Here is a 15,075-nt window from a genome sequence, read left to right as displayed (position 1 = left end):
CTTTCTATATTACACATATTAGAAAAGAGCTGAACTGGTTTACGTTGTTATACAAACAAAATCTAGAAGATCCTGATGTTTCTAGACAAACTTGAGATCTGGGTTTGGATATTTTCACAGGAAGCTCGTATTTGAATCAGTAGCATTGTGACAGAGCGGAAATGGCCTGCGAAATGTGCAGGATGCTGAAAACCAATGCATGCTCGTGTTTTCCAAATTCGGATCACTTTTAAGTTGCTATTTTGTGAAATGACAGTCTTTTCCTAACTCTGTGGGTTCTAGTGTTTTGTCCTTTCTTGTAGGAACTTGGAGGGCCACTTACAATAAAGCACAATATTTCTAATAATCTGTGCATAGCAACAAACAAATACAATTAATTTATTATTTTATCTGTGATTCATAGCTGCCATATGCCCTATAACTGTGTTTTATGTTCCAGGCTTCCAGTTGCCCTGGGACATGGTGACACCATGTATTGTGGGAGGAGTGTGATGTCAGATTTAATTTGTGTCACATGAAAATGACGGTGAATATGTTTCTGCTGTCAGAATGGAAGAAACCAGAAGGAACTTGCCCATTAGAAAAAGTTAATCGTACTGACCAGGCTCTTCTGTCCTGCACGTATAGTGATTGTTTTGTTCCAGAAAGAAATACTTTCAGGGGTTCCAGTTTTTCTTGGTATGAGTAGTTTAATAGAATTGGTGCTCATTGTTGGATTTTTGTTGACTGAACTATCAATGAAGACCCTATGAGATGTAATCCTAAATCATTGCTAAGTAGTTCCCATGTTTCCTGTTTTTATTGCATGGCTCTGCCTATTTTGTCAGCAAGTTCCCTGCACGGTATCGGAGATTTTGATCTCCTTTCTGGTAGAGATTTCCTGTTGGGAGAATCCACCTAATCTACTGAACATGGAAATCCTCACCAGATTTTAAGATGGTTGATTTTATATCTATTTATTAGTACCCCTAGAACAGTTAGTACTTTAGAGAAGTTTCTTTTGTCCCCAAAATATGAGCATTATTGCAGATTTGCGGACTTTAAATGATTTTGCCGTGCCATAGAGGTTTCTAGGCTTTGAAGTGCGCGTCGGCATAGTGTGGAATGTGGCAAATCCAGCAGGTACAGCAGTCTCATTAAGGGGAGGCAACTCAAATACTGTATTGCTCCAGGGAAAGTCATGCCTTTTCATGTAGACTTGTAAAACATGTTACTTAAAGCTCCTAGACATTTTTCATTTAAGTATAAACTTTTTGTATCTGCATTCTAAATGTCTCTACGCTGTAATCGCACACAGACTTCATACAGGATATCATATTCCAGCTATTATTGTGCGGCACATACTGTTGTGTCTACTTTCCCTGCTCCCCCTTCTTTCGTTGCAGAGCCGCGCTGGGATTTTGTTTTATGAAAAGGAATTGGAACTGGCATTTCACTAGTATTGTATTCGTTCTTGCGTATGATTTGGTCTTTTAAAGCTTTCATAGCGACAAAAACACAGTCTTGAGCTTGTGTTGACATAGCAATGAGTGGGGGTGTTTTTTTTTTTCTTCTGAAAAATGAAATATGAATTGCCAAAGACACTCCTTGTTTGTACAATTTGAGCCTAATCCCTACATCACGGCTGGAGTCTTAAGTGGGAATGCACTCAGACTAGTAAACTCTTCCTTCCTGTCAGATTTACAATGTGTGTTCTGCATCTTTACTAGTAACCCTTTCCTTTCTGAATTAAAAAAAAAAAAATCTTTGCAAAGTTTAATATTTTTTTCTTCGTGTTTAAGTGTGGCATATATATATATATATATATATATATATATATATATATATATATATATATATATATATAAACTGCCACTTTAACTTTTGAAAAGTTTTTCTTTCTTGGGGAGAGAACCCCACTTTCCCTGACCCCATTGGTACAAGTAACTAGCATGATGCCGCTTTCTCTTGTATGTATCTTAATGTACCATTGGCATCTCTGGAAAAGCTCTACCAAAGCAAACCCAATCCATAAACCAGTATCCAGCTGTAATTACTGTTGGGAAGAAGTTGAAATGAAGGTTAATTAGCTATTAAATCTCAACCATGATATGAATTCTTTATCTAGACACACTTATAATAACGGATTGCCCGTAATGTTTTGTAAACATGCACAGTTTATAAACATTTCAGGTACAATAGGAAAACACTATAAATACCGTATTTGCTTGATTATAAGACAAGGTTTTTTTCAGACCTGATGCTCTGAAAAATACCCCTCGTCTTATAATCGGGGGTCATCAAATAGAGGTCTGACTATGAGACTAAGATCTCCTGTCTGGTAACCCCCCCCCCCCTTACTGGTGCTTCTGACTCCCCGGTGTGTTGTCTGGGCAGCAGGTAGACGTCTACGCGATTCACGTAGGCAACTTCCGCCTCAGCTGGAAGGAGGTGCGGTTAGCAGCGGGGGTTGTCTGCGTCCATCGTGCAGACCTTCCCCGGCTGTCAGAGAAAAGAGTTCCCTGTACCGCTGTGTCGGAGGGTGTATGCGCGATGGACGCAGACAACCCCCGCTGGTAACTGCACGTCCTTCCGGCTGCAGCGGAAGTTGCCTACGCGAATCCCGTAGATGTCTACTCGCTGCCCAGACAACACACCGGCGAGTCAGAAGCACCGGTTAATTTTTTTGGGGGGGGCTGATAAGTGGGGGGCATAAGGCATTTCTGTAGGCAGAGTGCTCTATGATATGCCTTTAACCCCCTTTATGCCACTCTGCCTCCAGATATGCCTTTTAGTGGCGAGGGTTGCGTGCTGGGTAACTCATATGACCCGTGGCTATGTGTGTTCACATATTGGCTTGCTGTCTGGCTAGTAATGGCCAATTCTGTCATCTCATTAGTCATTTTAGTTGAGCTGTGCTTTAGATGTGCATCATTTAATCTCTGCATTTACCACCACATCAGGGGACAACCTAATCACTGTCTTTCAAGTGTAATAATTAGCTATTTACACAGTTTGTGTGTTATTTTTGTATGATGCACATTGTTGCATCTGAAATGTTAACAGTGACTGACCTAACTTTCAGTGCTCCTTTGCTGTGTATCCACAGCAATAAAAATAATAAATAAAAAACAGGCAAAATCATATTTGACGCAGTTACATAAAATTGAATGCTAGGTGAGCAACGTTGGGCTGGCTCAACCAAGCTTTTAAAACGTGGAGGAATGTGAGTTGGAGCCACGCAAGCGTCACCTTGGTATTCAGTGTTGTGAGTTTGACTCAGGATCTGGCTCTATCCTGGCTCGGGTCATGCTGCTCCACCAGCCAGCCGCTCAACCCTGTATATTTTTACCTCTCTTCTTGTTGGCTTGTTATGTTATGGACACTCACCCCCTCCTGCTTTTTTTTTTCTCTCTCATGCTAATCAAAATGTGTTAGGCTCTTATAAGTATGGTCAAGTCCAATCCAGTTGTTTACTATCAGAAAAAGAGCGGGGGGCGTGTCTGACCGCCGAGAGAGATGGCCGCATGAGCTAGTTGCTCCGCCGCCGCTCGCCTACTATCCTACGACATCTGACCGCTACACCAGCATGGGACGAAATAAGAAGACGGTCTCTGACCCCTCACCAGCTGGGGATCGCCGCAGGTCCACTTCGGCTTCTCTCCGTGAGTATTTCTGCACCCCGGCGGACTTGGCGTCGCAGGCCTCGGAGGCCTCGGGGGACCACGTGGCTGTTTCTCCCGCAAGCTCTTCCTCGGCTGAGGAATCGGCCTCCACCACGCGCCTACCTCCACCTTCCCACCCCCCAGAGGTTGTGCAGCTCTTCTCTTCGGCTCCGTGGAAGGCAGACTTTTCACTCCTAATTGCCGAACTCAAGCAGGTGGTCCGAGATGAGGTGTCGGCCCTGCGTACTGACCTGTCGGCCCTGGAGCAACGGGTCCTGGCCCTGGAGGGCTCGGAGACCCAGCATAAACTCGCCCTCGCTACTACACAACGCCTGGGTGACCGTCACACTCATTACCTCAGGGAGCTGCGTCGGCGAGTTGAGGATATTGACAACCGCAGCCGGAGGCAGAATGTGCGGATCAGAGGGGTTCCCGAACCGGACGCGTCGGAGGACGTCTTTGGCCTTCTGGAGGAGATCTTCAACGGCCTTCTGGGGCGCCCGTTGGCCACCCCCGTGCCTGCGGACAGGGCCCATCGCGCTCTGCGTCCTCGTGGGGACCCAGGGTCCCCTCCTCGGGACATCATTTGCCATCTCACAGACTTCCGCCTGAAAGAAAGCATCATGGCCCGTGCCAGGGAGGTTGGTGAGTGGTCCTTCCGAGGACACCCAATTTCCTTCTACCAGGATCTCTCTGACCTGACGCTTCAGGCGAGGCGGGCACTGCGTCCCTTGCTCACCGAGCTACGGCGGCTCCGCATCCCATACCGCTGGAGCTACCCGTTTGCCTTGGTTGTCAGGCATGGCAACCGGTCCCTGACTATCTCGCACCACCACGACATCCCTGAGGTGCTGCGCCTCTTGGCCCTGCCGGATCTCCAGATCTCTGACTGGGTGGATATGGATGCTTTTTCTGGTCGACCTCTCAACCCACCGTCCAGACCGCGCAGACCTCGGCGCCCTGACTCTGTGGGACGGAGATCTCCACCCGACCCTTCCACGCACTCTCCTGCTGTCCTGGCCTCTCGCCGCTTAGGCCCTATTGAGGAGTAGAGGACTTTGACGCGCATTGCCTGCTCCGCCGTTTTGGCAAAGCCGTTTATTATTTCGTTTTTTTTTTCTTGATTTGTCTCCTTTTGGCCTTGTTGTTTTTATTATTAGGGGCCTTACTTCCGCACTTTTCCGTCTTTATCTCCTCTGGGGGGGGTGGGGGGGGGTTGTTGGGGTTTTTTTTTTTTTTTTTTTTTTTTTATACATGCACGCTCTTACACGAACACACGTGGGTCACTGTCGCTGCGGCCGGGGGGCGCCTTGCTCAGGCTATTATGGGCGCACTGGTTGCCTCATCCCATGCCTGTACCTATGGGCTCTGCCGCTGCGGCTGGGGGGCACCTTGCCTTCAGCACTACTATGTGCGCACTGTTTACCTCCTCCCTAACGCCTCTGAGCGGGTGCTGATTCGGCCTCATGCATGTACCTACGGGTCATACACGCGTCACATCACGTCTATGTACCTATACATTCTGTTTATGTTTATGTCTGACTGTCTACGCTCCCCCCCCCCTTTTTTTTTTTTTTTTTTTTTTTCTTCTTTTTTTTTTTTTTTTGTTTTTTGTTTTTTTTTTTTTTTTAATTTTTTTTAATTATTATTTTATTATTATTTTTTGCACTGCGGCGGGGGGGCGCCCTGCTCCCAGCGCTACTGTGTGCGCACTGGTTGCCTCGTCCCTGCCGCCTCGGAGCGGGTGCTGATCCTACCCCAGGCCTGTACCTATGGGCCCTACACCCCGCATCGCATTCATCTGTTTTACTTTATTTACTGTTTATGATTAACTTTATACGTACTCTATGTTTTGCACTGCTGATGCGGCTGGGGGGCACCTTGCTTTCAGTGCTGTTGGTCCCCCCATCCCTAACGCTTCTGAGCGGGCGACGACTCTGCCCCTCGCCTGGTTCTCCAGGCCATGCGCGCACCACATCATGTCTATCTGCATGCCTATATACACTGTTCATATACGTCCCCCCCCTGACGAAACGATTCTACCCCGTGCCTGTACCTACGGGCCATGCGCACACCACATCACACTTATCTCCCTACCTATGCATGATGTATGTATATATATATCTGTTTTATTTATTTTCTCCCCATGACGTTCGGCCTCTCTATCCTACACTGATGCCTTTAGAGGCATTTTGTTTCTTCTCAATTGTTGGGTTCCGACTCGCACAGCGGTCTTCCGATTGTCGACATTGCTATTAAGGTTTTATCTAGTAAAGAGTGGCGGGCGGCGGCCCGCACCTGGTTCACTCATTTTTGGTTTTGTGTTTCTTTTCTGTTCTGTTTTCACATTTGGTGGTTCCACCTTTCTCGTGGTCTCATCTGTTCCCCCACACAGAGACGCCCTGTTGTTGTCGGGTGTATAGTACCCGTCGGGCGTAGTTGGTGTTTTTCTTGTTTTGTCCCTCACCTTTCTAGGTCCCCCTGCTTTTCCTCCCTTTCTTCCTCTGTCTTGCTTCCGCTTCTTTTCTTCCCCTCCCTCTCTTTTCTCTTCCCCCCCCTCCCCCCCCCTTTTTTTTTTTTTTTTTTTTTTTTTTTTTTTTTTATTATTTTATTTCATTTTTTCTCTCCTCTTTTCTCTTTCCCATTAATCTCATGTCGTCTTCCCATACACGTGGGCTTAACCTTCTCTCGCTCAATGTAAAGGGTCTTAATACCCCTGAGAAACGCTCCTCCCTCTTCCGAGATCTCCGTAGGGGTCGGGTAGACATCGCCTTTATTCAGGAAACTCACTTCCTGGGGCCTCGTGCTCCTCGGCTCTCCTGCCGCTCCTACCCCACTAGTTTTCTCAGTAACAACCCGACGGCGAAGGCTAAGGGGGTAGCGATTATTTTTTCTGCCCAGGTTCCCTTCAATGCCTCAGACGTTGTAGCAGACCCCGAGGGGAGGTATTTATTGGTTAAGGGCACGATCGCGGATCAAACGTACACGTTGGTGAATGTCTACCTCCCTAACCGAGGCCAACATATCACTCTTCGTTCTGTCCTGCAAAAACTCACTGGCTTTCAGGAGGGGATCCTAGTCCTAGGGGGGGATTTTAATGTGGCGCTGTACCCGGCTTTCGACACCTCTTCCGGGACCACACGGACTCCTCGCCATGTCCTCCGCAGGATTCATTCCCTCCTTACTACGCACAGACTAGTCGATTGCTGGAGGGCTCTCCATCCTAATGTGAGGGACTACACTTTCTACTCCACACCCCATGACTCATATTCCCGCATTGATTTCTTCTTTCTTCCCTGTCACTTTGCCAATCTTCTTCGCCGTTCTGCCATTGGGTCGGCAACCTGGTCGGACCATGCCCCTTTATCTCTTTCCCTAGCTTCCCCCCTGCCCCGTCCCACTGGGGGCTCGTGGCGCCTCAATGAATCGGTTTTATCTGATGTGCTGGCCCGCTCTGAATCGCTCGAGGTCCTCCGCTGTTATTTTCGAGAAAACTTACTGCAAGGTACCTCTGAATTAATAGTCTGGGAGGCGCACAAATGTGTGATTAGGGGACATTTTATCAAGGAGTGCTCTCGGCGCAAACGCGCTGAGCGGGAGAAGATAGACAAGCTCTATACTGATATAGCCTTGGCAGAACAGGCACACAAATCTTCCATGTCGGGAAGTGACCTGCAGCTCCTTCTGTCTCTTCGGGGTGAGCTGGCCTCGATTCTCAACCGCAGACTGCACAACTCCTTTCTGAAAACCAAGGCACTATATTACGAGCATGGCAATAAGCCAGGTAAGCACCTGGCTCGGGCGCTGCGGGCTGTACGGAAACCCACCTATGTACCCAAGATCCGCTCCTCGAGTGGTCTCCTTCACTCGCATCCCTCTGATATCTCTCGTTGCTTTCAGAGCTACTATGAGGGCCTCTACAATCTCCGCACGACCCCTCCAGGCCCCTCCCTTCCTAGTCAGTCAGCAGACATTAGGTCATATTTGGCTAAGACTATTAAACGGACTATCTCGGCGGACGACGCAGCCACGCTAGACTCCCCAATCACACTACCTGAGTTTTTATTGGCCCTTAAGTCTTCTCCGGCTGGGAAATGCCCCGGCCCAGATGGGCTTCCTCTTCGTTATTACTCGGAATTCAAGGACGTTTTGGGTCCTCACTTTGTGAGTGCCTTTAACTCTATCTTAACTGGCACTAGTATTCCGGATCATACTCTGTCGGCCTCGATTACCCTGATCCCTAAAGAGGGTAAAGACCCAGAGCAATGCAGCAGCTATAGGCCAATCTCGCTTCTGAATGCAGATCTGAAACTGTTGGCCAAGATCCTGGCTAACCGTATTAAGCCCTTTATGTCCTCTCTGGTCCACCCGGACCAAACCGGCTTCATCCCTGGGCGTGAGGCTAGGGATAGCACTATTAGGGCCCTTACGCTTATGCACTACGCCAAGCACACCGCCACTCCGACTATATTGCTTTCCACGGACGCAGAGAAGGCTTTTGACAGGGTGGACTGGCCTTTTATGCTGTCCACCCTGACGCACATGGGTTTCGGTCCTGGTCTGCTGACCTGGATTCGGTCCCTGTATTCTACTCCCTCGGCTCATGTCCGTGTTAACGGCTCTCTTTCGGGTTCCTTTGCTATTCGGAACGGGACCCGGCAGGGCTGCCCACTGTCCCCCCTGCTTTTCGTGCTTTCTGTTGAGCCCCTTCTCCAAGCTGTCCGGATGAACCCTGATATCTGTGGGTTAGGGGTCGGGGGTACTAATCATAAGATTTTGGGTTACGCAGATGACCTCCTCTTCGTTATCACCCGCCCTCATATCACTCTCCCGAATATCCTCCGGGAGTTTTCCATATACGGTGCCCTCACCAATTTCAAACTCAACGCCTCCAAGTCCGAAATACTGAATGTGAACCTGCCTCTGGAGGTGGTCTGTCCCCTGAAGGCCTCCTTCCCTTTTGCCTGGTGTAGCTCTAAGCTCAAGTACCTGGGGACCTGGTTGACGTCTGACTTCTCCCAACTGTTCCACTATAATTTCTCCCCTTTGCTGACCACTATCCGGTCTGATCTGTTGTCCTGGAAGTCGTTGACGATCTCCTGGTTGGGTCGTATCAATGTGCTTAAAATGAACATCATGCCGCGTATTTTATACCTGTTTCAGACCCTCCCTGTTGCTATCCCTCCCTCTTTCTTTGCCTCTCTGCGTGCGGCTTTTCTGCGGTTTGTCTGGGGCTCTCGGGCCCCTAGGGTATGCCTGGCTACGCTGATTCTCCCCAAATCTAAAGGCGGTTTGGCGTTGCCCTGTCCCCGCACTTATTACAGGGCATGCCATTTGTTGCGTGTGATGGAATGGTCCCATAGCCCTGCACATAAACAATGGGTGGCCGTGGATTCCGCTTTACTAGGCCTTCCTGTGTCCTCTTTACCATGGCTCCTGTCTCCCACTGCTCGGGAAGTGGCTTTGCCTCATCCCTTCATACGGGCTACCCTTGCGGTCTGGTCTCAGGTTCTTAGGAGGACACGGCTATCCTCTGTGCCCTCGCCTCTGACACCAGTTAGGTATAACCCTGACTTCCCTCCTGGGATGAGTGGTGCCTTCCTTTCGCCTGTGTCTGGGGACGGGAGGTCGGAGATCCGCGCTTACCTCTCTGGGGCTGGCCTTAAGCCTCTGGATCAACTTTCTCGCCACACACCCCCTTCTCTTCTGGACATGTTCCGTTATGCCCAACTCCGCAACTTTGTGCGGTCGTTACCCCGGAGGCACACTCTGTCGCGTGCACTCACTGTGTTTGAGGACCTTTGTGTTGCTGCTGCGCTCCCGCCCCATGGCGTCTCGCGGCTCTACGGTCTACTTCTTGAGGCGTCTAACCCGGTGCCTCCCACGTTCATGGGACGGTGGGAATCTGAGCTGCGGGTTGCCTTTACGGCGGAGCAATGGGAGAAGATATGCGTCCTTACCCACTGTTGTTCCGTGAGTACTGCTGACCGGGAAATGTCTTACAAGCTCCTAGCTTTGTGGTACCGACCCCCGGCATTAACATCCTTGTACCGCCCTGACGTGCCGAACAGGTGTTGGAGATGTGACGCCTCCCCCGGCTCTCTCCTGCACCTGTGGTGGCAGTGTCCTCGCATAGCTCCCTTCTGGAGATCCGTTCACGCCCAGTTGCGACGCCTCACAGACAGCGAGGTTCCATTCACTCCGGAGTTCTGCCTCCTTCTTCATACCTCCCTCTCGGAACGATGGTTCCGCAGGTCTATTACGCGCCATCTTCTCACGGCGGCTAAGGCACTCATCCCATTGCACTGGGGTGACCCTGCTCCGCCTACCTTCAAGGAGTGGGTCCTCCGGGTTGAGCAAACGAGGGTCTTGGAGGAATTACGTTTACTCGCCACAGGTGCGGAGGCAAGATACCAGAAGACCTGGTTTTATTGGCTGGAGTTCGTCTCCGGCCCTGCTATTTGCCCCCTGTTGGATTAGTTGCACCGAGACGCTTTTCCCTGGGTTGGGTCGGGGTGGTTGAGAGGCGTGTATTTTCTCTCCCTTGTCCCTCCCCCCCTTCATTTTTTTTTTTTTTTTTTTTTTTTTTTTTTTTTTTTCTCTTTCTCTCTTCTTCTTTTCCTGAGTTCCTACCTCCTCCGCCTAGCGCTTCCTCCCCCCCTGTACCTCTTCTTCCCCTCTTCCCTTTTAGCCTCCATACCCTTCCCCCCCCTCTTTTCTCTTACTCGTCCTTGTTATTTTCCTCCCCTTGGGTGGCATTTACATGAGGGCTTCTTCCATAGCCACACTGTGGGGTTTGCTGTACCATGTGGATCCAATAGTTATGTCTTACTGCATGTATTTCATTGCCCCTTGACGTGAAGCTCTTCACTGTACCTATGTGAGCTGTTGTTATGCAACATGTCCTTCATATAATGCGATGTGTTTCCTCAGATCTCCCACAGCGCTGCTCTCTTTTTGTTTTTGCCTCATATTCCCCCTTTTCCTTCTGTACCCTCCCCCCCCCTTCTTGTTATGTACTGAAAAATCAAAAATAAAGAATTTTGATTTACCCTAGAAAAAGAGCAGGGTTATAGATTGTTAGAGTTGCATTTAATTACCCAATAAAATTATTTTTTTTTAAATATTTCCTATTCCTGTAACATAAATACTGCTGTGTGTAGGTTTCTACTCAATGAGCGTATTCTTTTGCTTTTTCCAGGGCGGGGAGGTAACAGGTGTTCAGAGATTCTTTTCTGTACTCTGGTTTTTAGCCACCGGCGCAAAGAAAAACACAGCACGTTTGAAAGGCTTATTGGGAAGGCGGACATTCTTCACTCTATAGTTGACCATGTATACGACTGTGTACCAGAATGAAGACAAGCAGGCCATTCATTCTTCTCTCATCAAATTAACCGAGTCACACTGACAAATTTATACGCTTAATAGGATATGATGCGCTAATCACAATTAAACTTGAGATGTACACAGTAATTGTAATAAACTTGAGATGTACACAGTAATTGTAATGTACACTTGAGATGTTCACAGTAATTGAGCGTTTAGAATTGATATCAACAGCATACGTTTCCTGTGGATGTTTATGTAGCTATAAACGACTACTTGACCCCTTTTTTTGTTTAGTCTTCTCGCTTAAAATTTTACTTGTGTAAAGTATACAGTAGCAAGTAATTAAGACCTAAGTGTCTGAGAGAAAATGCTTTTTTATCCCCTCACAATCATTTTCCTCTAGGTACTATTCTTATTTATTTATTTAAGCAAATCTTGTCGCGTGCCCAGTCATGGCTGTCTGCACCCTCAGGAAATGACTTTGTTTTAAACGACTGGAAGTTGGTTTCACCGGTCACCAGAAAAATATGCTTTAAAGTTTAAAATATACCTGTGCGTTTCCTACAGCTCTTAATTTTCACCCTTTTCTGTCTATGGAATCGGCTGTCATGTAAATTGCTGTTTAGGAATTGTATTGTTATATTGGGTTTCTGTTTAGATATCCAGAGGTTTTTTTCTTTTTTTGTTTCTGGCATACTTTTAGAAAAGCAGGCTTGATGGGCCTTGACTGTACAAGGACTTTCCCCCTGGTTCTAGTATTACAAGGCTAGTGTCCAGTTAAGTAGGCAGCATGGGACCAGATGTCTGGATGAGGGAAAACGTATTTGTGAGTATTTGTTACGTTTTTGAAGTTGGAATTGGAAGTACCGAAGTGCTCCGAGATTGTATCTTCCAACGCTGCTGCTTAGTGAGTTTCACTTTTGAGTTTCATGCTTGTAAATGTTCCCAGCATTAGAAGGCTTTTCATTCTACTTGATTTCTCAGATCACCACGTTTATCTCAAGTGTAGCGCATATTCAATGACAGAGTCACTTAATACTATATTCAAGTGCAATAATGGTTTGGATTACTCTTTCCTGGCTATTGTTGGTCCTGGTTATCAATTTTGTAGCATGCAGTACTCTTAATAGTCTCTTGTAACGCGTTAAGTGGTCTGCTGGCTGTCTACATTTCCTTAACTCTCAATCACTGCGAGAGCTCTCCTTATGGATCCGTTTATCTGTCTCCTCCACCTGATAACAACTGGAGAAGGTAAGAGCAACCCGTTTTTCATCGGTTTATTAATGTCTGCTATATTATTTCCTGAAAGAAATGGACATTTGCCACATGTCTTGTTTTCTGATTCAGTGTATTTTTAGCATGTATGTCATTGCTTTTGTGTTTCCTTTCAGTAATGTACTAAAAATAGCTTGAACAAACGGGATAATGCATGAAAGCAGAGATTGCTCCTTCTCTAAAAAGATGAGATGCAAAACTTTTCATGTATAATTAGTACAAATGCTTGGCACGCAAGCTGTGTGAAAATTCACCTTTTACTGCAATAGTTTTAGTCCAGAACTGGTAGCCAAAAGTTTTTTTGCTAGACCTTTCTTACCTGTCCTGTACAGGACAAATTGGCTTGTAGGTGTAAATGCACATTGTGGACTTGACATAATTATCCATATATATGTATAAACACACACTTATTGTGATGTGTAAATGTTAACTAATAATGCATTCTTTTTATAATATGTGTGTTATATATATGTATATGTAATGGGTTACTTTGCTCTTCTTGGCATGCACTCCTCTTTTAGACTTATTGCTTACTAACATGAATCTATATTTTTCATATTAATGAATACCTTATTTTCCATGGCTGGAGCTCACTAGATGTGTACACTTTAAAGTGTGTTGTTTTTAAAAATCGGCAGTCCTTTTGTAGCCAGATGTGAAACGTGTTTGTATTCGAAGTGTGGGGCTAGACATCTGTGTAGACACCAGGTCCACGATTCATTGACTTTGGCCAAAGTTCTGGTTTTATTCACATTAAATCAAAAGCAGTCAGGACATTTGGAAGTGAATCCTGTGTGCAGCCATTGTCTACTAGTGAGGTGGTTGTGGTTTGGTTTTTTTTGGCAGCGTGGAGATGATTTTTGTTTACAGAGTAATGGGGTCAGTAGGTGCAAATCTTGAATTTCTCATGCGTTCCCAGAACTGGTCAGTAGATGCAGACTAGTACGTATCGGGCTCTTAAGACAAGATTTCTACATGCTGGCTGCCCAGAATATCTTTATTTTTTGAGGGTCTTCTTGTCGTCTTGAAGGGACCTCACCATTATTCTTGTTATTAATTACATTTTATTTTTTGAACCACCGCATATTCTGTAGTGCTATTACAGTAGGAGAGTGAAAATTAATTAGTGACAGTAAAGTAAAGCCATATGCACGAAACGGTGAGGACAACTGCATCTCCGGGTCAAGATGTTCATGGGCGTGCCATCTGCAGTCTTACTATGTCATCAGTTCCTGTGGACTAGCACTCGCCAATCATATCACATAACACAACACCAAGAAAAATGGTCTCTTTTTAACTCTTCCCCAATGAAAAAAATACCCCCTTCCCAAATTTGAAAACCCATGGTGGTAATCTCCCCTGTAAGAACAGTCAGGCCCCTAATTATGTTTCCGAGGGGTAGTTTTGTCAATGTGAAAGTGTCTGTTTTTTTGTCCCCATAATTGATTTGATCTAGATATTCTCATTTCCTCATCATACTTTCTTGTCTTGGCTAAATTCATTACATGGTAGCCTTGGAGTAAGGTGCGCCCATAGATCTTAACCCTCTCATGGATCCATTTGGTACAAGCCAGTGTCCCTTGCAAGTAAATTATCCTCACAAAATAATTTCCAGTGAGAGAGGTCATAAGTGCAGCTGGTCTGGACAAGTGGCTCTGTCCCACGCTCCAGAGCGTCCAATCGCTTGTTCCTACTGGCAACCGATTCTCTGCCAAAGAAACAAAAAACTACAACGAAGAAAACCTCTGCTCCCATAACGTCATCAAATCTACAAAGTCTGTGTACTAGGACAGTTTTTTTTTCTTTTTTTTTTTCTTCTTCTTCTTCCAACAAAAGCAGCTCGTGCCCAACACTCCAATGTTCATACGTACACATCAGCCTTGTGTCTGGAGTGATCTGTAGGAATGTATTTTGATGGGGTGTTACATTTAGGACAGTGTCACAGAATATTATACCATATATTTTCATTTTACTTCTTAAACACATTTTTTGTGATGAATAGTATATAAGCCAGGGAATAGTCCATAATTCTGCATTTAAATAATTATAACGCTATACAAAACTATACCCAACTCACTGTTCTAGTGGTCCGTATAATATACAGATTCATCTGTATAGCCTCTGTATTTACTTATTTTGTACGTGAGAGCTGGTCTAGTAGATAGCTTTTTAAAAAATCTTTTTAAATACAATATTTATTTCTGGCAGTGCTTTTTAGTAGCTCTGATAACTTTAAACAATCTGTCTAGCCAGCTTCAAGCAGTGGAACAATACTTTGGCTAATTATATTAGAAATTGTTTTTTTTTTTCTAAATGGTGTAAGTTTTCTAAGACATTTTGGTTACACTTAGTTTAATAAGAATTTAATAACTACTTTGCTTGCACATCTTATCTGTAACAGATTTCCATTCTTTTGCTGAAGCTAATGTGAAGTTGAATCTGATTAACACCTTCTAGTGCACTATAAGATCTTCAAACAATTTCTTTCATCATCTCGCTTTTCTTGACTTCCCAATCAACTAAAGATTTTTTACTTTGGCCACATCCATTCCAATCTTCCTTCTTAATTCCTTTTTCATCTCTCCCCCCCCCATTAACTCTTCGCTGGTACAATTTCTTACCAGAAGATCTAGCATCATGAGACCATCGCAATGTGCATCATTTTTATTGGGATTACAACTGATGTCAAACGTTATTCCTCCCCCCCCCCTTTCCCTACCTCCTTACTTCTGTCTCTGAAGGCAGCAGGTTCCATGGAGTGAAGAAAAACGGCCAGGATTCAGACTATTGTCTGCTCTGAACAGGTGATTGATTTTAACCTTCATAG

At 45.8% G+C, this 15,075-nt stretch overlaps 1 protein-coding gene across 1 annotated transcript in view; it reads left to right on the top strand.

Annotated features, from left to right (window-relative positions):
• Window positions 1-15,075, top strand: part of CRTC3 (CREB regulated transcription coactivator 3) — a 55,924-nt gene that overhangs the window by 21,790 nt on the left and 19,059 nt on the right. The window contains exon 4 of the mRNA XM_089501973.1: window positions 12,163-12,224. Within this exon, the coding sequence (XP_089358099.1) occupies window positions 12,163-12,224 (62 nt within the window). The remainder of the gene's footprint in view (window positions 1-12,162; window positions 12,225-15,075) is intronic.

Source organism: Sceloporus occidentalis, unplaced genomic scaffold, assembly GCF_023333645.1.
Source record: "Sceloporus occidentalis isolate IW3139 unplaced genomic scaffold, rSceOcc1.0.p SCAF_189, whole genome shotgun sequence".
Classification (NCBI taxonomy): domain Eukaryota; kingdom Metazoa; phylum Chordata; class Lepidosauria; order Squamata; family Phrynosomatidae; genus Sceloporus; species Sceloporus occidentalis.
This window is presented reverse-complemented; position numbering and strand designations above follow the sequence as displayed.